This window comes from Narcine bancroftii, chromosome 11 (genome assembly GCF_036971445.1).
Source record: "Narcine bancroftii isolate sNarBan1 chromosome 11, sNarBan1.hap1, whole genome shotgun sequence".
In the NCBI taxonomy this organism is placed as follows: domain Eukaryota; kingdom Metazoa; phylum Chordata; class Chondrichthyes; order Torpediniformes; family Narcinidae; genus Narcine; species Narcine bancroftii.
This window is the reverse complement of record NC_091479.1, coordinates 65,133,022-65,155,100: the sequence shown is the minus strand read 5'-3', so window position 1 is coordinate 65,155,100 and position 22,079 is coordinate 65,133,022. Positions and strand designations below refer to the sequence as shown.

Genomic DNA, 22,079 nt, shown 5'->3' with positions numbered 1-22,079 from the left:
TCAATTACATAGCCAACTCTTTGGGCATGAATATTGTCAGATAAGAACACTGAAGATTTTTCTGATTTTTCTTTCAGTGTCTTTATTGTTCTCCCAATACAAGGTTTCACATAAAATTAGGATACATAAATATGCATTTGACAAATTATTCTTTTTTTTAATAAAAAAAGTAAATATACATTCTGGAGAAAAGTGCCTCACTCTTCAGGAAATCAAATTGTTTGTCTTTTAACTTCTCTTTTCCCAAGCAGCTGTGCTTACCATTTCCATTTGTTATCCCTTTAGGCCAACAGTCTGGCTCCCACATCCACAAGTGCCACCCTTTCCCTTGCCAGTACTGATGTCTCCTTACTTAACTACCAATCTGCACTTTACCAGCCTTCAGCAGCTTCCATGGCAGCCGTCACCCAGCGGAGCATGCCACTGCAGTCAGGAGCCTCGCAGCTGTGTGCTCGACCTGATCCCTTCCAACAGGCCTTAATTGTGTGCCCACCTGGATTTCAAGGTGAGATGTGTTTGGTGAGGTTTTTACCCCATTGCTCAGATAACTTTGCCCTCTTCTTAGGCAGAGGGTTTTGAGATCGATGATGACTCTTGTATGGATTCATAGGTTGACAATGAGGTCAGGGTGAGATGCAGCAGGTGTTGGCTGAGGAAACATTGTTTACGCACACTATTTTTGCCATTTGCGCAGGATCTCTCTCTCTCTGTGCTCCCAATGTCTTGGTTCTCAATGCCATCCTAAATGTTCCTTCTTCACTGTGAGTGGTCTTGGGCTGTATTTCTAGGAGGCAGTGGTAATGTTGCATTTCCTTAAGTAAGTTTTTAGCACATCTTTGAATAATTTCTTCTGTACGCCCAGTAATTTTTTTTACCACAACAGACCTAGGAAGAGTGTGTCTGGCTTGGAAGTCAAGTGTTGATCTTCTGAATGATGTGAATTGAGATGACTGAGTGTAACTTGGTCCTTGAGAGCAGAGATGTTGGCCTGGGAGAGGGAGACAACTTTATAACTCAATATATATGACACTCTTTCCGATTGTTCTGAAATGGTATTCCTACATCATATTCATATGACATGTTCCCATCAGCAAGAATGGTTGGCTGTACTGAGGAGACTAGAGGGGTCCAAACACTGATGCCTGACCTTTGTGGGAGAAGGGGGGCTGAAAAAATGGAGGCTCTTTTAATATCTGTAGAAAGCTATCTGATGAGTGAAATAAAACTTTAAAAATATGATGTAGTTTGATAAGGATAAGAATTATCATTTCATGGGTGTATTTTGAGAATTGGGACATAAATAAAAGGCAGTCATGTAAATCTATGAGGGATTTCAGGTTTTACTTGTTTGTCCGTGGTGGTTAAAACATTGAATTGCCTGATCAGAAATAATTTAGAAAGCTAGCATTTGATGGCATTTTACAAGATATGTGGAACAAAAATATTGACAAAGAATAGTGGGACCTGTTTTAAGTTCTATGCAGTTGTCATCAGCATCAAAGGAGTTGAAGAACTCTTGAGTATGGTAGAAAACATACAGGTGAGGGTCGGGTCAAGTATGGATCAACACTTAAGACCTCAAATGGAGATATGTTGGAAACTAGAGTATCTTTTGATATTAGAAGCTTGTGACATTTGTTGGGGTGGTGGGGGTGGGGGGGGGGGGGGGGGGAGAGGACAAATTGCTTCTTAAAATAATCATTTTTTGAATGTATTTATTACAGACATTTCAATCTCTTTTTTTTTCTTCTTACCTTTTAAATGCATGCTGATCAATGCCAATAGGATTGCAGGCATCCCCAACCAAGCATGCTGGGTACTCAGTCCGAATGGAGAATGCTCTTCCTATCGTCACACAGGCTCCAGGAGCTCAGCCTCTTCAGATCCAACCTGGCCTACTAACACAGGTAGATGGTCCTTACAGATGTGGTGACCAAAAGTGTGTAACATTTCAAGAGAATTCTACAAGCAGATAGAACGTGAGCTGTGGCATGCAGATCAAAAGATCTTGTCTGTGATTCACAGGGGCTGAAAGATTAGGAAGAGTGTACAATTGGCAGGTCTCTACAATAGCACTTGTTTAACATTACTGACCAATGATGAGTTTGTAGCTCCTAGTCTGTGCCAAGGCAATTAATATCATGAAGAAAGTATTGGAAGGCTCCAGTTCTGCTCTTTTAGGCTACAGAGAACGAATCAGAAAGTGCTCCAATTCTTGGACATAATTGAAGAACCTCTTGGTACAAGAACAAGGAAGAACTGTAAATACATAATAATCATCATTATCAAGTTAAAATTACAAATGAGAGCATGGAAAGAGGTTAGGAGAAACTTCAAAAGTTTGGAGTATTGGAGCATGCATGCTTTGTCATGGAGTAGTTGATTCAGAGGAGATAATTACTTAAAACAAAGGAAAGGACATGGCGAAAGGTGGGAAGCAGAGCAATGAAGATGTTTCTGTAAAAGAGTGAAAGGGGAACACAGATATGCATTATTGAACTATTTGAGAAGGACTGATTGATGGATATTTTTTCTTTTCCTTATAGCAGACTTGGCCTAGTGGGACCCAGCAGATTCTTTTACCTCCAGCATGGCAGCAGTTAACAGGAGTGACCACTCATACCTCAATGCAGCATGCTACTGTTCTTCCAGAGACCATGGCTGGGACCCAGCAACTAGCAGATTGGAGGTAAGCCTGATTAAAATAAAAGTGAAAATGCAGAAATACTCAGCAAGTCAGGCTTATTGTAGTTGTCAACTAAAATGGAATAATTTTCTGCCAGCTCTTCAACAGCTGGATAGCATATCAACACAAGCTAAATTTGATGTGTTGTGACTATCAGACGTCTAGCAGATGTGGAATTTCCCAATTACACCACAAAAGCTGACACACAGTGCAGAATGAGCACTTTCACTAATGTGTCATAACTCATTTTGGCTTATTCCAGAGAAATGAGGGCCAGGAGAGTTTAAAGACTTACTAACATGGAGGTCAGTTAAGCTCCAAGCTGCTTACATTTGTTGGTTTACAGGCCAAGTTGGACCCAGCTGTAATATATCTACTCTCAATGTCACAATCTTTAGATTTTGATGTATATGGATGGATAAATATTGTATATTTTTGCACTTTCTCTGATAGTTTTTCTCTGCTTTCTTGTCCATTTCATCTCTGTAAATGTTGACACTGGTGCTCGCTAACTGGTCATTCACTACTGATGACTGGAGGTAGTTTAGTGTTGAATAATTGAGGATATACTGAACGTTCATCTTCCCTTGTCCTATGGATTTACATCCAGGTGAATCATTGTAAAGCTAATATAACCCCTACAGAAACTTTTCTCGCTCATTCCCCATTTCCTTCTCCAGGGTGAGTATCACTATTTGGTGCCATAATGGGTGGCACGGTTAGTGTACTGGTTACCACAATGCCAGCGACAGAGAGCATGGTTCAGATCTGTCGCTGTCTCTAAGGAGTTTGTACATTCTCCCTGTGTCTTGGGGTTTTCTCTGAGTGCTCCGGTTTCCTCCCACTTTTCAAAACATACTGGGGTGGTAGATCAATTGGGTGTAATTGGGCAGCATGGGCTTTAGACTGAAAATTATCTTTAAAACTAGCAACTGATTGGCTCAGTTCTAATCTAATATTATGACATGTTCATCAGAAATGAACATGACATGGCCATTACTGAGACTTAGATGATGCAAGGACAGGATTGGCTTATTCAAGTTCCAGGTGTTAGATGTTTGAAAAAGGATAGGGAAAGAGATAAAAGATGGGAGGAGTGGCTTTGCAAAGCAGGGGTAGTAAACAGAGGCAGAAAGGGAGGACATTGTAGAGGGATCATCTACTGAGATCTTGTGAGTTGAAGTCAGAAATACTCCATTGGGAGTAAAAAATTGGCCCTCAAAGAGACATCAGGAAACCGAGAAGAGGATAAGCAGGCAGATTGTGGAAAGATGCAAAAATAACGGTTGTTGTCATGGGAGACTTCAACTTTCCAAATATTGACTGGCACCTCCTGAGTGTAGGAAGTTAAGATGGGGCAGAATTTGTTAGGTGTGTCCAAGAAGGATTCCTGACACAGGATATGGACTAGAGGCAAGTCCTTTCTTGATCTAGTAATGGGTAATGAACCTGGTCAGGTGACAGAATTCTTGGTGGGTGAGAATTTCAGAGACAGTGACCACAACTCCCTGTCCTTGATCAAACCTATGCACAAGGATGGAAGAACAAAAATTAGAAAGTGTATAATTGAGGAAGAGCTAATTACTATGGGAAAAGGTACAGGTATACTTGGGGAAATGCACAGGAGAAATGAGGAGGATGTTCAGGCACTACATGCATGGGGTCCTGGATATTTTGTTGTACTGAGACAGGGAATAGATGGTGAGATAAAGGAGGAAGCATACAGGAGGAAGATAGATCAGCTCATTGAGTGGTGCCACACCAACAACTTTGCACTCAATGTTTGTCAAAACTAAGGAGATGATTGTGGACTTCAGGAGGAAGTCAGGAGAACCTGATCCAGTCCTCATCAAGGGCTCAGTGGTGGAGAAGGCCAAGAACTTCAAATTCCTGGGTGTCAATATCTCCAAGGATCTGTCCTGGATCCTCCATGTTAATGCAATCACGAAGAAGGCCCACCAGCTACTATATACTTAGTGAGATGTTGGAGGAGTTGTGGTACATCACTAAAGACTCTCGAACATTTCTACATGTACCATGGAGAGCATCTGGCTGGTTGCATTGCTGTCTGGTACAGATGTGCCAATGCTCAGGACAAGAAAAAAACTCCTGAGGGTTGTTAACTTAGCCTATGGCAACATGGGCATCAGACTTCACTCCATCAAGGGCATCTACAATAGGTGGTGTCTTAAGAAAGCAGCCTGTATCCTCAAGGACTCCCCTGACCTAGGCCATGCCCTCTTCACTCTGCTACTATCAGGGAAAAAGGAACAGGAGCCTAAAGACAACCACTCAGTAGCACAAGGACAGCTTCCTCCCCGCTGCCATCAGATTCCTGAATGATCAATGAACCAAAGATACTGCCTTATTTTTACTTTGCGGGCACTATCATTATTTATTTTTTGTCATGTGATTTATGTGAATGTTTGTGACTTGCTCAGGACAATAAATTCTGATTCTAGTTGACCAAAAATGTGGGAGCGTTAGTCAGGATGCAAATATCAGCCGGGCTCATGAGAATCATATGGTCACCAGGAAGGAGCTTAAAAAATCTTAGAGCTAGAAAGGGGCATGAGAAGATCTTGGCAAACCCTAAAGCATCCTATGCGTACATGAAGAACAGAAGAATGATGAGAATGAGGGTAGGACCAATTATGGAAAAAGGAAGGAACATGCCTGGAGGAAAAGGAAGTAGCAAAGATCCAAACTGATTACTTTAATGTTCACTGGGGAGAGAAGATCCAAAATGTTTACTTTAATGTTCACTGGGGAGAGAGACCTTGGTGAATATGAGGTTAGTCTAGGACAGGCTAATGTTCTGGAGCACGTAGAGATCAAGAAAGAGAAAATGTTGGATTGTATGAATATTCAGATAGTTAAGTTGCTGGGACTGGATAGAATGTACCCCAATTTATTACAAGAAACAAGGGAAGAGATTGCTGGGGCATTGACAATGATCTTTGCATCTTCCTTGTCATAGGAGAAGTAATAAATGTCTAAATAAAGAAAAATATGAGAGGATTAGAAAATGGCAAATGTAGTCCCCTTATTTAAAAAGGTAAGAGGTAGAATTCTCGAATTATAGACCAGCGAGTCTTGCATTAGTGGTGGGTAAACTATTGGAGAGAATTTGTTGGGACAGGATTTGCGTGCACTTAGTGTAGCACAGTCTTCTCAGGGATAGTCAGCATATGGCTTTATGAGAGGAAGGTCATGCCTCACGAGTCCAATCGAGATTTTCGAGGAAGTGACAAGAAATTGTTGAAAGTAGTGGATGTGGCCTATGTGGATTTTTAGTAAGGTATTTGACAAGGGGCCCCTTCAGAAAGTCATGAGGCATGGGATCCAAGGAACCTTGGTTCCTGAATTTGAAATTGGCTTGCCTGCAGAAAGCAAAGACCATATTCGGTCTGAAGGTCAGTCACTCTTTATCATTTTTAATGAATCACTTGGATGAAGAAGTGGAGGGCAGGTGGTACAAAGGTCAGAGGATACAACAGTTTATCGATAGGATGCATTCGTTACATCTCTTTGCTTCCTATAGATGCTGTATAACCTGCTGGTTTTCTTCAGCTCTTTTTAGGGACTCATGACTATGCTTAAGGCTCACCTGTCATAGATGCTCAGTCTGATACTGAACAATTTATTTCCTGAAGTTTGTGAATCAGTGTAAATCTTGAAGAAGTCACGGAAATTGCTGACCATGTTGAACATTAACACTTCCTCCCCACTTCCTTTGAATTGTCTTGAATCTGAAGAACAGTTGTATGTAAGGTTAATTAATGATTGTGGCAGATGTCTTATTTATTTATTTATTCTGATTGTCTAAATAATATCTTGCTCTTGTTCAGGAATACTCATCCACATACTAGCCATTACAACACCATCATGCAGCAGCCGGCTCTGCTGGCAAATCATGTGACCCTGCCATCTGCCCAGCCACTGAATATTGGTGTTGCTCACGTAATGAGACAACAGCCCACTTCGAGTTCCTCATCAAAGAAGAACAAGCAACAGTCCTCTGCCAGGTGTGTACAATTATATCATTATAAACCTAATATCATTCTTCTGATGGTTGAATTTGACTTTCTGAGGTCATTTAAGTCTGTGCCTAAGATTGTTCTTATTTATACATAATGTTTTTCACAATCTTGGAATATCCCTAAGTACTTTTCAGGCAGGCAAGTGTTTATGAAGTGCAATTACTGTTGAGTAATAAGATGGAGATGGGGCAGCCAAGTTGTGTATATTACACCCCTTTCGTTGAATGCTTGTGTCCATGTTGATGGCAAATTCCTGACTCAGAAGAGGGACTCTGATTTAGAAGCATGCGTATTACCCTGCAATTCAATCGGATCATGGATGATATTTTGCTGGCCATAGCTCCCCTTCTCTGCCAGTTTCCCTGCTAGTTTTCTTGCCACCATCTTGGTAAAAGCAAAATATGAATTTGTTAGCTCATCATAACAATCTGCAACAGACCCAGATCATACACAAGAGAAATTCATTGAGAGAGGGGCGAGGGAATCGTCATCCATTGGCATCTATTTCTCTAAAACGTACCAGACCGAAAACACAATTTCTCATTAAAGCCTCAATGAGCCCAACACTTAATCCTTTATACATTTGGGTTCCACCTGCAATCATCTTGAGCTAATTCCATTTGAAAATTAAATTTAAATCTCATGATTTTAAAAGGAAAGTAATAATCAGAATGGTACTTCCCTCCTCTGAGGGAAAATGAGACCGACTAGAAATCTCAGGTTCATTGTGCAGTACATACTGTTGACATTAGTAATGTTATTTATGCAAAGTTATTAAATTCAGCATTTGATTGATAGCCACACTTCAAAGTCAAGGAAATCAAACTGATAATAGACATGGGTAAGTGCTTCTTTTTGTTCCTTGGATCATGTTTACCGTGATCCACTACTCAGGAGTTTTTCGTGCACATCTTAACATTTCTCTTTGTTCGCCACAGGAATACTTCAGCGTACGAAGTTTCCTCTTCCCGAGGCTTCAGCTCACACTCACCACAGCGCTCGAAGCGTGTCAAGGAGAATACTCCTCCTCGTTGTGCTGTAGTGCAGGACAGTCCAGCATGTAACACCTTGACGTGTGGCTGGGGAGAGGCCACCAGCACAACCCAGGAGAACCAGAGGCAAACCATCATCATTCCTGACACACCAAGCCCAGCAGTCAGTGTCATAACCATTAGCAGTGACACGGATGATGAAGAAGAACGCAAGCGTGTCCCCAACAGGTGAAGAAATAGAATATATAGCAGAGGAGCAGGTCTGTGCTCATGTCTTACATTAGCCTCCTCTAACATTATTTCATCTTACCATAGCAAAGTGGTCCACACTTTTCGTTATTCAATGTGTTGTACATCACGTAATTCCATTTAATGTGTGATAGTGAGTTCAACAAACGAAACTACTGCTAACTTCCACCCTGTCCCCAAATTCCTACAGGGCATCTACGGAAGAACTCTTCCCCTTTTTTCATCTCTGTCTCCACCTTGGGAGACAAACAAAAAATAAAGCTATCCCCTTCCCCCAAAACCTTTTTTCTCTTCCACCTATAATGACCTCTTACCTGTTAACCTGCGCTCCTCCCTCTGCCCCTTCCTCCCTCCCCTCCTCCCTCCACCTTTTTCTTCAGGCTCCAACCTGCTTTTTGCTCCTACCTTGACAAAGGGGTCAGGCATGGAACGCTGGTTACCCTTCCTGTTGATGCTGTGTGACTGGTTGAGTTTCTCCAGCACTTTTGTGTATTTCACTATAATCACAGCATCTGCAGACTTCACTCTGTGAAATTCTTTGCTGGATATATTGATTTAGTTATGTAAATGAGGCAGTTTGGCTTGAATAGTATTATTCAGTTAGTCACTGATTGAAGCTTTTTCTGACGATCACATTTCAAACTCAGCAACAATATTATTCAGTGGTTAGGATTTCCTTGGAGTAGAGTCCTGCATCAGTAACTGCATTATTCTGATCTTTAAGAGATCTACAGCATCAACTCCAATGTACAAAGATGGATCACAGGAAGGAGATTATTATGTAAGAATTCCTGTAAGTCTACATGGTCCAAACAAAATGTGCTGAAGATTTTACAGTGGTTTTAAATGACTTCAGTTATTTTGGTCTTCAAACAATTTGCTGATAAAACAATTTCTACTTGTTCATTAAGCATTTGGGTATTGTACATTGCACCATCTTCCCAATTTATATATCTTACACTCTGTTTGCCTTGACATCTGTCAAGAGCTAAGACAGGATTCTAAGTACGGAATTATGCTTCCTACCTGGAAATAAGATTTGCATCTGAGATGCAGAAGAAAACAGGCTATGAAAGTTGGAAGCAGAATTGTTTTTAAGTACTGGAATGCAGTAAAAATGACTCAACCAAAGGAAAACTAGAAAAGGTCGAATATCACAGTTGGACTTAGTTTGGGTATCAATGAATTCTTGGAATCTGTAATCTCTGAAGCATTAACTGTTGACAGCAAATGCTGCAGAATACTGAAATGCAAGTTGTCCTTCACCTGCATCATGGAAGCATTACATGAAAGATAAAGATCCAAGACAGAAACAGACCCCAATTCCATTTTGATCATCATCTATCCAATTACATTTGATTCTATATTAATTCTTTTCTTAAATTCTCTCTATAATTTTATTAACTCCCTGCCCAAATTCTAGCACTCACCTAAACACCAGGAGCAAATTACAATAGTCAATTAATCTAACAACCAGCACCTATTGGGATGCAGAAGAAAACTGGAGCACCTGGAGAAGATCCACATAGTTGCAGGGAGAACTTGGAGACAGCACCTGAAGTCAAGACTGGTCTTTGGTATTGTGAGGTGTCAGCCCCACTAGCTGTGCAACCCAAAATGGGGTACCCACGATCAATAAAGATCTGATAAGGGAGTACGCAGGTGACTAGTATATCCTTTCTCAAGTAAGGAGACCAAAACTGCACACAGTTCTGTAGGTGCGGCCACATGAATACATCTATCTAGGGCACCACCTCCAGAAGGCAACCAACATCATGCAGGACCACCATCAAAGTGGTCACAACCTTTTCTCACTGCTACCTTCGGGCAGAAGGTACAGAAGCCTGAAAACTAACACCTCTAGGTTCAAGAACAGTTTCTGTCCAACAACTATCAGGCTCTTAACCCATTATTATTCTAACCATGGACTGCTCCGACACTACAAAAAGACAGTCTGTGCTACTGCAGTCACTTTTTTGCAGCTTGATAACTGTCAATATTTATTTATCTATCTATTGTATTTATTGTCTCATACTTCAGATTAGTATGCTATTGTAGTTTTTTATTACAAAGTACTTGTACAGCTGTAGCAAATAAGAATTTTGCTGCATATATGTCAGGGACGGGCAGCCTACGGCCCAAATTTTTTGTCACCCTTTTGTGCTGTAAGCTTGTTTTGTATGTCTCCAATGGATTATTTAAAGTTCCTCTTCAATGTTTGCGCTGGAATTTTCATTATAGTTGAAATGCAATTAGTCTCGACAATAAGAGCAAAAAATCTGTGGCAAAATCTTCATTTCCATTGTTAATTCCTCATGTCTGTATGTTCTTCCACTCTGTCCTGACCCATCTGATCCATACACCAGCCTGCTGTTAATTAACTTCAGCTCGGCATTTAGTACAATCATACCCCAGAGCCTGGTGGAGAAGCTGTCCTCGCTGGGACTCAATACCCCTCTCTGCAACTGGATACTGGACTTCCTAATGAGAAGACTGCAGTCTGTCTGGGTTGGTAGCAGAAAGTCAAGCTGCGCAATGGTGGACCTTAGGGCTATGTGCTCAGTCTGCTTCTGCTCACGTAGTGACCCATGACTGTAATTTCAGATCTAGCTCAACAGCGTCTTCACCAATAACGATGATTCCAAATGCAAAGAAGAGGTGGAAAATCTTGTGAAATGGTGCGAGAATAACAACCTGAGTCTCACATGGACAAGACGAAGGAGATGATTGTGGATTTCAAGAGGACCATGGATGACCAGATGAATAGCTCTGTAGTGGAGAGCACCAGGTTCCTCAAAATCTACTTAAGAAATTATCTAACCTGGACACAACATTTCACTTGTCAGGAAGGTGCAACAACAATTGTACTTCCTTAGAAGGCTGAGACAGACAAAGCGACTGGCCACCATTCTGTCAACTTCCTACAGAAGTTCTATTAAGAGCGTCCTGGCTGGCTGCATCAGATTGTGGTGCAATTGCTGTAGAGTATTGGATCAGAAGTCAATCCTCAGGACCTTAAAAGTGGCAGAGTGGATCACTGTGGTCACCCACCCCTCATTGTTGAAAAAGAGGGATTCCAGCTTCTCCCATCAGGGAAAAGATACACAAGTATCAGAGCTAGAACCACCAGGTTGAGCAACAGTTTCTTCCCACAGGCAGTGAGACTGCTGAATCACTGCTAAAGCATCTCTCCATAGCTCTACTTTTTATCTAGAATATTTATTTTAATAAATGTATATCTTTCTTTGGCTTGGCTTTGCGGACGAAGATTTATGGAGGGGTAATGTCCACGTCAGCTGCAGGCTCATTTGTGGCTAACAAGTCCGATGCGGGACAGGCAGACACAGTTTCAGCGGTTGCAAGGGAAAATTGGTTGGTTGCGGTTGGGTGTTGGGTTTTTCCTCCTTTGCCTTTTGTCAGTGAGGTGGGCTCTGCGGTCTTCTTCCAAGGAGGTTGCTGCCCGCCGAACTGTGAGGCGCCAAGATGCACGGTTAGGCGATATCAGCCCACTGGCGGTGGTCAATGTGGCAGGCACCAAGAGATTTCTTTAGGCAGTCCTTGTACCTCTTCTTTGGTGCACCTCTGTCTCAGTGGCCAGTGGAGAGCTCGCCATATAACACGATCTTGGGAAGGCGATGGTCCTCCATTCTGGAGACGTGACCTACCCAGCGTAGTTTGATCTTCAGCAGCGTGGATTCGATGCAGTCGGCCTCTGCCATCTCGAGTACTTCGATGTTGGAGATGAAGTCGCTCCAATGAATGTTGAGGATGGAGCGGAGACAATGCTGGTGGAAGCATTCTAGGAGCCGTAGGTGATGCCGGTAGAGGACCCATGATTCGGAGCCGAACAGGAGTGTGGGTATGACAACGGCTCTGTATACGCTAATCTTTGTGAGGTTTTTCAGTGGTTGTTTTTCCAGACTCTTTTGTGTAGTCTTCCAAAGGCGCTATTTGCCTTGGCGAGTCTGTTGTCTATCTCGTTGTCGATCCTTGCAGCCGATGAAATGGTGCAGCCGAGATAGGTAAACTGGTTGACCGTTTTGAGTTTTGTGTGCCCAATGGAGATGTGGAGGGGCTGGTAGTCATGGTGGGCAGGTGGCTGATGGAGGACCTCAGTTTTCTTCAGGCTGACTTCCAGTTTCCGCAAACAAGACGTCAAGCGCTGAAAAGCTGGCTCTGAATGGACAACTAAAGCGGCATCGTCTGCAAAGATTAGTTCACGGACAAGTTGCTCTTGTGTCTTGGTGTGAACTTGCAGGCGCCTCAGATTGAAGAGACTGCCATCTGTGCGGTACCGGATGTAAACACCGTCTTCATTGTTGAGGTCTTTCATGGCTTGTTTCAGCATCATGCTGAAGAAGATTGAAAAGAGGGTTGGTGCGAGAACTCAGCCTTGCTTCACGCCATTATTAATGGAGAAGGGTTCAGAGAGCTCATTGCTGTATCTGACCCGACCTTGTTGGTTTTCGTGCAGTTGGATAACCATGTTGAGGAACTTTGGGGGGCATCCGAGGCACTCTAGTATTTGCCAAAGCCCTTTCCTGCTCACGGTGTCGAAGGCTTTGGTGAGGTCAACAAAGGTGATGTAGAGTCCTTTGTTTTGTTCTCTGCACTTTTCTTGGAGCTGTCTGAGGGCAAAGACCATGTCAGTAGTTCCTCTGTTTGCGCGAAAGCCGCACTGTGATTCTGGGAGAACATTTTTGACGACACTAGGTATTATTCTATTTAGGAGAATCCTAGCGAAGATTTTGCTTGCAATGGAGAGCAGCGTGATTCCCCTGTAGTTTGAGCAGTCTGATTTCTCGCCTTTGTTTTTGTACAGGGTGATGATGATGGCATCACGAAGGTCCTGAGGCAGCTTTCCTTGGTCCCAGCAGAGCTTGAAAAACTCATGCAGTTTGGCATGCAGTGTTTTGCCGCCAGCCTTCCAGACCTCTGGGGGGATTCCATCCATACCTGCTGCTTTGCCACTTTTCAGTTGTTCATTTGCCTTATATGTCTCTTCCCGGGTGAGGACCTCATCCAGCTCTAGCCTTAAGGGCTGTTGAGGGAGCTGGAGCAGGGCGGAATCTTGGACTGAGCAGTTGGCACTGAAAAGAGATTGGAAGTGTTCTGACCATCGGTTGAGGATGGAGATCTTGTTGCTGAGGAGGACTTTGTCGTCTGAGCTGCGCAGCAGGCTTTGGACTTGGGGCCAATGTCCGCGCTGAGCTGGGTTCATTTGGCGAGGCTAGTCCACCACTCATTTTGGATCTCCCGGAGTTTGCGCTGAAGATGGCTGCATGCGCGACGGAATGCTCGTTTCTTCTCTGGCCAGGACGGCTTTGCAAAGTGAGCCTGGTGGGCAGCTCGCTTCTTTGCCAGCAGCTCCTGGATTTCCTGGTTGTTTTCGTCGAACCAGTCCTTGTTTTTCCTGGAGGAGAAGCCCAGTACCTCTTCAGTGGATTGCAGTATGGCTGTCTTCAGCTGATCCCAGAGGGTTTCAGGGGACGAGTCCGTGAGGCGGATTGCATCCTCGAGCTTTGCTTTGCGGTTTGCCTGGAAGTTTCCTCTCACTTCGTCTGACTGCAAGTTTCCAACATTGAACCTCTTTCTGCGGGGTTTACTGTTCCTGGACTTTGGCTTGAAGTGAAGGTTGAGCTTGCAGTGAAATAGCCGGTGGTCAGTGTAGCATTCCGCGCTGGGCATGACACTGGTGTGGAGCACATCTCGTTTGTCTCTTTCTCGCACCAGGACGTAGTCCAGGAGGTGCCAGTGTTTGGATAGGGTATGCATCCAGGTAGTCTTCAGGCTGTCCCTCTGCTGAAAAAGGGTGTTTGTAATGACAAGCCGCTGTTCTGCGCAGAGCTCCAACAGGAGGCGCCCATTGTCGTTGCACTTGCCGACACCATGCTTGCCCAGGATTCCTGGCCAGGTTTTTGAGTCTTTGCCGACGCGAGCGTTAAAGTCGCCAAGGATGACAACCTTGTCGACTGTAGGGGTGAGTTGAATGAGGTTGCGCAGATCAGTGTAGAACTTGTCCTTTTCTGCTGGTTCCGCCTGGAGGGTTGGAGCATAGACACTGATGAGGGCGATGCGATGCTTGTTTTGAAGGGGGAGTCGCATGGACATGATCCGGTCCGAGTGGCCTGTCGGGAGGTTTTCGAGTTTGGAGGCAATGGAGTTCTTGACCATGATGCCTACACCAGAGAGGCGTCGTTCATCCATAGGCTTGCCAGACCAGTAGAGTGTGTAGCCCGCGCCGCGTTCTTGGAGGCTGCCGACATCTGCAAGGCGGACTTCACTGAGAGCGGCTGTGTCGATGTCAAGTCTGAGGAGTTCATGTGCGATGAGGGCAGACCGACGTTCAGGTCGGTGGCTGTCAGCCTTGTCTAGCATGGTTCTGATGTTCCAGCATGCTAGCTTGAGTTTGTGAGCATCTTTTGAGGGGGAGGACGTGGAGGGGGAGGACGTGGACATGTCCTCGGGCAGTATGGCTGTCTTCAGCTGATACCAGAGGGTTTCAGGGGACGAGTCCGTGAGGCGGATTGCATCCTCGAGCTTTGCTTTGAGGTTTTCCTGGAAGTTTCCTCTCACTTCGTCTGACTGCAAGTTTCCAACATTGAACCTCTTTCTGGGGGCTTTACTGTTCCTGGACTTTGACTTGAAGTGAAGGTTGAGCTTGCAGTGAACCAGCCGGTGGTCAGTGTAGCATTCCGCGCTGGACATGACCCTGGTGTGGAGCACATCTCGTTTGTCTCTTTCTCGCACCAGGACGTTAAAAGAAGTACAACTCAAAGGAGCTTTTAGGTGGAGTGCAGTGTGCGCAGTACTGGCCCCACCCTTTACACCCATGGTTCGTGTGCCATGGCCAAGCAAGCTGGGACGTGGCAGCGAGGTCCTTGGGTCGTAGGTTTTATATCGGAGTGGCCTTCTCCTATGCAGGTTTCTTACCCGGGCTGGAGAGGCCTGCCTCCCCTCCTAGGTCGGACCATATCTGGTCGCAAATCACCTGTGGACATGGCCTAGGTACATGAGCAGTAAGGAGAAGGTTAGAATGCAAACAATGAAAGTTTGTAGTAAGTATTTGAATATGGATGGGCAGGTGATAGAGAAGGGAAATGCTCTGGAAGAAGATGAAGGGCAATTGGCAGGAATAGTAAATAATGTTGTTCTTAAAGATGAGGGAAAACAGGGATTAAAAAATGGGAAATCCCTGAAATTCATATATTTTAATGCCAGGAGTATTGTAAAAAAGGTGGATGAGCTGAAGGTGTGGATTGATACTTGGAAGTATGATGTGGTAGCGATTAGTGAGACATGGTTGCAGGAGGGATGTGATTGGCAACTGAATATCCCTGGGTTTCGTTGTTTTAGGTGTGATAGAGTCGAAGGGGCAAGAGGAGGTGGGGTTGCATTGCTTGTCAGGGAAAATATTACAGCGGTGCCTAGGAAGGATAGATTAGAGGGCACATCCACGGAGGCTATTTGGGTGGAACTGAGGAGTAGGAAAGGAGAGGTTACACTTGTAGGGGTGTATTATAGACCACCCGGAGGGGACCGAGACCTAGAGGAGCAAATCTGTAGGGAGATAGTAGATATTTGTGATAAGCACAGGGTTGTAATTATGGGAGATTTTAACTTTCCACATATAGATTGGGAAACACATTCTGTGAAAGGAATGGATGGGTTAGAGTTTGTGAAATGTGTGCAAGATAGTTTTTTACAACAATATGTAGAGGTGCCGACCAGAGAAGGAGCAGTGTTAGATCTACTGTTGGCAAATGGGATGGGTCAAGTGACGGAGGTTAGTGTTGGCGAGCACTTCGGGTCCAGTGATCATAATGCCATCAGCTTCAATGTCATTATGGAAAGAGAGAAATCAGGGCCAAGGATTGAGGTTTTTGATTGGGGAAAAGCTAGATTTGAGGAGATGCGAAAGGACTTGCAGGGTGTGCATTGGGACAATTTGTTTTAAGGGCAGGATGTAGTAGAGAGATGGAAGTCTTTTAAAGATCAGATTTTGAGAGTGCAAAAGCTTTATGTTCCTGTTAGGTTAAAAGGAGGGGCAAAAGGTTTGAGAGAGCCGTGGTTTTCAAGGAATATTGGAAACTTGGTTCGAAGAAAAAGGGAGGCGTACATTAGATATAAGAAGCATGGAGTTAAGGAGATGTTTGAAAGATACATTGAATGTAAGAGGAATCTTAAGAGAGGAATTAGGAAAGCTAAAAGAAGGTACGAGAAAACTATGGCAAGCAGGGTGAAAACTAATCCAAAAGAGTTCTACAAATATGTTAATGGTAAGAGGAAAGCTAGAGACAAAATTGGTCCCTTAGAAAATCAGAGTGGAAAACTGTGTGTGGAACCTAGAGAAATGGGGGAGATATTGAACAGTTTCTTTTCTTCGGTATTCACTAAGGAGAAGGATATTGGGAGATGTGGGATAAAAAAAGCAAATTGGGTAAATATGGGGAATATAGAGATTACAAAAGGTGTAGTTTTAAGGCTTTTGAAGAATATAAAGGTGGATAAGTCTCCGGGACCAGACGGGATCTTCCCCAGGACATTGAGAGAAGTGAAGGAGGAAATAGCAGAGGCTCTGGCGGTAATTTTTCAAATGTCATTAGATATGGGGATAGTGCCGGAGGATTGGCGCATTGCGCATGTGGTTCCGTTATTTAAAAAGGGTTCAAGGAGGAAGCCTGGCAACTATCGGCCTGTAAGTTTGACGTCTGTGGTAGGTAAATTAATGGAGAAAATTCTTAGAGATAGTACTTATAAACATCTGGATAGACAGGGTCTGATCAGGAGCACTCAACATGGATTTGTGGGAGGAAGGTCATGTTTGACCAATCTGATTGAATTTTTTGAAGAGGTGACTAGGAATGTGGATGAGGGTAGCGCAGTGGATGTTGTCTATATGGACTTCAGTAAGGCCTTCGATAAGGTACCACATGGAAGGTTAGTTAGGAAGGTGCAGTCTTTAGGTATAAATTTTGAGATAGTCAAATGGATTGAACATTGGCTGAAAGGGAGAGGCCAGAGAGTGGTAGTGGATAATTGTCTGTCAGGTTGGAGGCCGGTGACCAGTGGTGTGCCTCAAGGATCTGTATTGGGCCCATTGTTGTTCGTTATATACATTAATGATCTAGATGATGGGGTGGTGAATTGGATTAGTAAATATGCAGACGATACTAAGATAGGTGGAATAGTGGATAATGAAGAAGGTTTTCAAGGATTGCAGAGGGATTTGGGCTGCTTAGAAAAGTGGGCTGAAAAATGGCAGATGGAATTTAATGCTGATAAGTGTGAGGTGCTTCATTTTGGTAAGAAGAATCAGAATAGGACATACGTGGTAAATGGGAGAACATTGATGAATACAGAAGAGCAGAAAGATTTAGGAGTGACGGTACATCGTTCCCTGAAGGTAGAAACTCACGTGAATAGGGTGGTGAAGAAGGCTTTTAGTATGCTGGCCTTTATCAATCATTGCATGGAATATAGGAATTGGGAGGTGATGTTGAGATTGTATAAGACGTTGGTGCGGCCTAATTTGGAGTTCTGTGTGCAGTTCTGGTCGCCTAATTATAGGAAGGATATAAACAGAGTGGAGAGAGTGCAGAGAAGGTTTACCAGAATGTTGCCTGGGTTTAAGCATCTGGAGTATGGGGAGAGATTGGACAGATTGGGTCTTTATTCTTTGGAGCGTAGAAGGTTGAGAGGGGATTTGATAGAAGTATTTAAGATTATGAAAGGGATAGACAGAATGGATGTGGATAGACTATTTCCGTTAAGAGGAGGAAAGTTTAAAACAAGAGGACATGAGTTAAGAATTAAGGGGCAGAGGTTTAGAGGTAACATGAGGGGGAACTTCTTTACTCAGAGAGTGGTAGCTGTGTGGAATGATCTTCCGGGAGAAATAGTGGCGGCGGAGTCAATTGTATTATTTAAGAAAAGGTTGGACAGGTATATGGATGAGAAGAAGATGGAGGGTTATGGGCATTGTGCAGGGAGGTGGGATTAGAAAGGGGTGTTTGGTTCGGTGCGGACTAGAAGGGCCTAATGGCCTGTTTCCGTGCTGTAATTGTTATGTTATATGTTATGTTATGTAAGTTTAATTGGGTTCTCTAACGACCTCTGAGGTAGGTCAGGGACCCGGTTGGATTCTGACGGGGTTAACCAAGCCATGAAAGACCTCAACAATGAAGACGCTGTTTACATCCGGTACCGCACGGATGGCAGTCTCTTCAATCTGAGGCGCCTGCAAGCTCACACCAAGACACAAGAGAAACTTGTCTGTGAACTACTCTTTGCAGACGATGCCGTTTTAGTTGCCCATTCAGAGCCAGCTCTTCAACGCTTGACGTCCTGTTTTGCGGAAACTGCCAAAATGTTTGGCCTGGAAGTCAGCCTGAAGAAACCTGAGGTCCTCCATCAGCCAGCTCCCCACCATGACTACCAGCCCCCCCACATCTCCATCGGGCGCACAAAACTCAAAACGGTCAACCAGTTTACCTATCTCGGCTGCACCATTTCATCAGATGCAAGGATCGACAACGAGATAGACAACAGACTCGCCAAGGCAAATAGCGTCTTTGGAAGACTACACAAAAGAGTCTGGAAAAACAACCAGCTGAAAAACCTCACAAAGATAAGCGTCTACAGAGCCGTTGTCATACCCACACTCCTGTTCGGCTCCGAATCATGGGTCCTCTACCGGCATCACCTACGGCTCCTAGAACGCTTCCACCAGCGTTGTCTCCGCTCCATCCTCAACATTCATTGGAGCGACTTCATCCCTAACATCGAAGTACTCGAGATGGCAGAGGCCGACAGCATCGAATCCACACTGTTGAAGATCCAACTGCGCAGGGTAGGTCACGTCTCCAGAATGGAGGACCATCGCCTTCCCAAGATCGTGTTATATGGCGAGCACTCCACTGGCCATCGTGTCAGAGGTGCACCAAAGAAGAGGTACAAGGACTGCCTAAAGAAATCTCTTGGTGCCTGCCACATTGACCACCGCCAGTGGGCTGATATCACCTCAAACCGTGCATCTTGGCGCCTCACAGTTCGGCGGGCAGCAACCTCCTTTGAAGAAGACCGCAGAGCCCACCTCACTGACAAAAGACAAAAGAGGAAAAACCCAACACCCAACCCCAACCAACCAATTTTCCCCTGCAACCGCTGCAACCGTGTCTGCCTGTCCCACATCGGACTTGTCAGCCACAAACGAGCCTGCAGCTGACGTGGACATTTACCCCCTCCTTAAATCTTCGTCCGCGAAGCCAAGCCAAAGAAAAGAAAAAAAAAGTAACTCGGGTGTAAAATGCAAAAAGCGAGAGGGAGGCGGCGGCCCCAGCCTCGGTAGAGTGAGGCAGGCGGAGGCCCCAGTCCGGGCAGAAAGAAGGAGGCGGCGGCCCCGGTCAGGGCACAGGGAAGGTGGCGGCGGCCCCGGCCCCAGTCCGAGCAGAAGGTAAGTGGCGGCGGCCCCGATCCGGGCAAAAGCGAGGGGGAGGCGGCGGCCCTAGCCTCGGTAGAGCGAAGCAGGCGGAGGCCCCGGTCCGGGCAGAAAGAAGGAGGCGGTGGCCCCGGCCTCGGCAGAGCGAAGCAGGTGGAGGCCCCGGTCCGGGCAGAAAGAAGGAGGCCAAGGTTCCCTTTCATATGTGTGTGTAAGAATGGATATCGACTAAGGTCAGGACCAGGCTAACTGTGATGCTGTAAGGTTGATGGCCTTGCAGACCCTTATTTCCAACTCCCATTGTCAAGAATTGTACCTAATAAATGTATGTATGCACTGTATATATGGAATATTTCATTTGTCTATATGTGTGTAATGTCTGTCTGCATGTTCTGCACCGTGGACTGGAGAATGATGTTTCATCGGGTCGTATTAGAACGATCAGATGTCAAATAAACTTGAACTTGAATTATGAAGGCCTATAAAGTACTGTCCATCATTTTTATTAAATAAAGATTAATTATTGGCCACAAAGAGCATCATGGATAAAATGCTTTGGCTAAAAAGAACATAAAAGTAGATCCAGAGCCCCATTTTAATGGTTTTTAAGAATAAGCTGTTCCCTTCAAGGGTATATCAATACATCCGGTTAAATAGTTAAGAAATCTGACAGCGTTCAATGAAGCAACATTCATAAATTTCCCATTACAAGGGAACACAGTAGATCCCCTTAAATAATTGGGTTTTTTTTTAAGCCTGCTCACAGTAAAATGGGCACCAATTGATCAAGTGTGAGGTTTATTTCTCTGGCAATATTAAGATCCAATTTGATCATCTCTACATGATAATAAAAGTAAACAGTTACTATTTCTGATGATGTAAGCAAAGAATTAAGAGGAGGAGGAATTTGGAAAACTTATAAACACCTAAGTTATGGACACCCTGTGCAAACAAACAGTGTTTAAGGGACTGACAGGATGCATTTGCTGGTTGCAGCTGGGGAGGAATGGCATCTCTTAATGCCTTCTCTCGCCACCTCACCCAACACTACCCACCCCCCACCAAATGCATCAGTTGGGTATTGGGTTAAGTAGAACAGACCTGGGAGCAGTGAGCAGATTCACTCACTCGCTGAGTCAGTACAGCTGGCAGACAGCTACTCTTAACTGTTCCTGCTTGCACTCCTGTCGATAGCTGTTTCTGTGATCTTCTCCCACAGGCTGCTGTCCAAAGTCTTTGGAATTTGCCCTGGTATTCTGGAGGTGGGAAAATGCTGGCCAATATTCCCTTTCATATGTGTGTTTAAGAATGGATATCGACTAAGGTCAGGACCAGGCTAACTGTGATGCTGTAAGGTTGATGGCCTTGCAGACCCTTATTTCCAACTCTCATTGTCAAGAATTGTGCCCAATAAATGGCAGTCTTAGGCACATCACAGCTTGGCTTGTCCCAATGGAACAATAGTTCAGAAAAAAATTAGAGGCCTCAGGAAAGAGGTGATGTTGGAGGAAATTATCAAGGAGGTAAGCTGCAAGTTGTCATGTTAAAAAGGTCAATTCATTCAAATCCATTCTTAAAAAGCACTTGTTTTTTTTTAAAACTTCAGATCATCAAAACAGAGGAAGAATGTGATCAGCTGTGTCACGGTTCATGACTCACCAGATTCAGATTCTTCCAGCAACGGCAGTCCAACTGCGGTGCGACAACGGCACACCATTGGCAACAACACCACCTACAATTCGACCAAAGGACAATCGGAGAGCCACTGTGGTGGAAATTCACGGACTATTATTGTTCCACCCCTCAAGACGCAGTCAAGTGACACCGTGGCAGGATGTGATCGGCTCGTGCCAGGTAGATGCAGCTGGTCCGCAGTGCTCCTGTGTACCACACAAGTGCCCCAGTCAGTCCAGATCACTAATGCTACTTCCATCCTCAGTAAATCACTAACATGAGAGACAAACTTCCCAAGGGCATTGAACCTAGCTGAGGGAATGTAGACTGGAGCTGGTCTTGGCAGTTCCTGAGGAGAATCCTTGTGTTGTAAATTTCACACCATTTTTTTTTAAACATCCCCTACAACACCATTTAAAGCCACCTCTCGAAAATGATGACTTTCTGATTTTCACGATATTTTTACTCCACTATCAGATGTAAATTAAAAGGGAAAATTGACCAACCACTTTTCTATCATTTGCTTAAAATATTGTAGCATTTAAAGTGTTAATTATGGGTGGTTACCGATAAATTATTTCCTCCGGTGAGGGAATTGAGAACATGCGAACATAATCTGCTGCCCTTGGAGATGCTACAGAATTTTGGGCCTGTCCCTTTTAAAATCATGCCTTCAGTAATAACACTAAAGACATTCAAATATGTACAAAAATCTTAAGTACTGTAATCTGGACTACATTCATACCTGAAAATATGAGAATGAAATGGATCCAAAATTTCTACCTCTGCTAATCTAAATAATTGGTGTCAAGAAATTTATTTTTTGGTCAGAAAAAAACATATATTTACATTTCTTGAGTACTCTAAACTAACTCTTTGCAAACATTGTAAGTTTGTGTTGTAAAAAAAAATTGAGCTTGCTGTTTATCCCTGACTTGCTGTGAAGATCCATTTGAAAACAAATGATCAGATTAGACCTAATCACATTGACTCGT

The 22,079-nt window shown here is 44.1% G+C and overlaps 1 protein-coding gene across 10 annotated transcripts in view; it reads left to right on the top strand.

The window, feature by feature from the left end:
- The window catches only part of hipk2 (homeodomain interacting protein kinase 2), a 275,596-nt gene that overhangs the window by 241,618 nt on the left and 11,899 nt on the right, over positions 1–22,079 (top strand). For 5 of the 10 annotated variants that reach the window (XM_069903172.1, XM_069903177.1, XM_069903175.1 and 2 more), the window contains 6 exons: positions 286–505; positions 1,786–1,907; positions 2,547–2,689; positions 6,538–6,714; positions 7,668–7,949; positions 21,017–21,264. In XM_069903172.1, coding sequence (XP_069759273.1) covers positions 286–505; positions 1,786–1,907; positions 2,547–2,689; positions 6,538–6,714; positions 7,668–7,949; positions 21,017–21,264 — 1,192 coding nt within the window. The remainder of the gene's footprint in view (positions 1–285; positions 506–1,785; positions 1,908–2,546; positions 2,690–6,537; positions 6,715–7,667; positions 7,950–21,016; positions 21,265–22,079) is intronic. The other 5 variants (XM_069903178.1, XM_069903179.1, XM_069903173.1 and 2 more) reach the window with 3 other exon arrangements.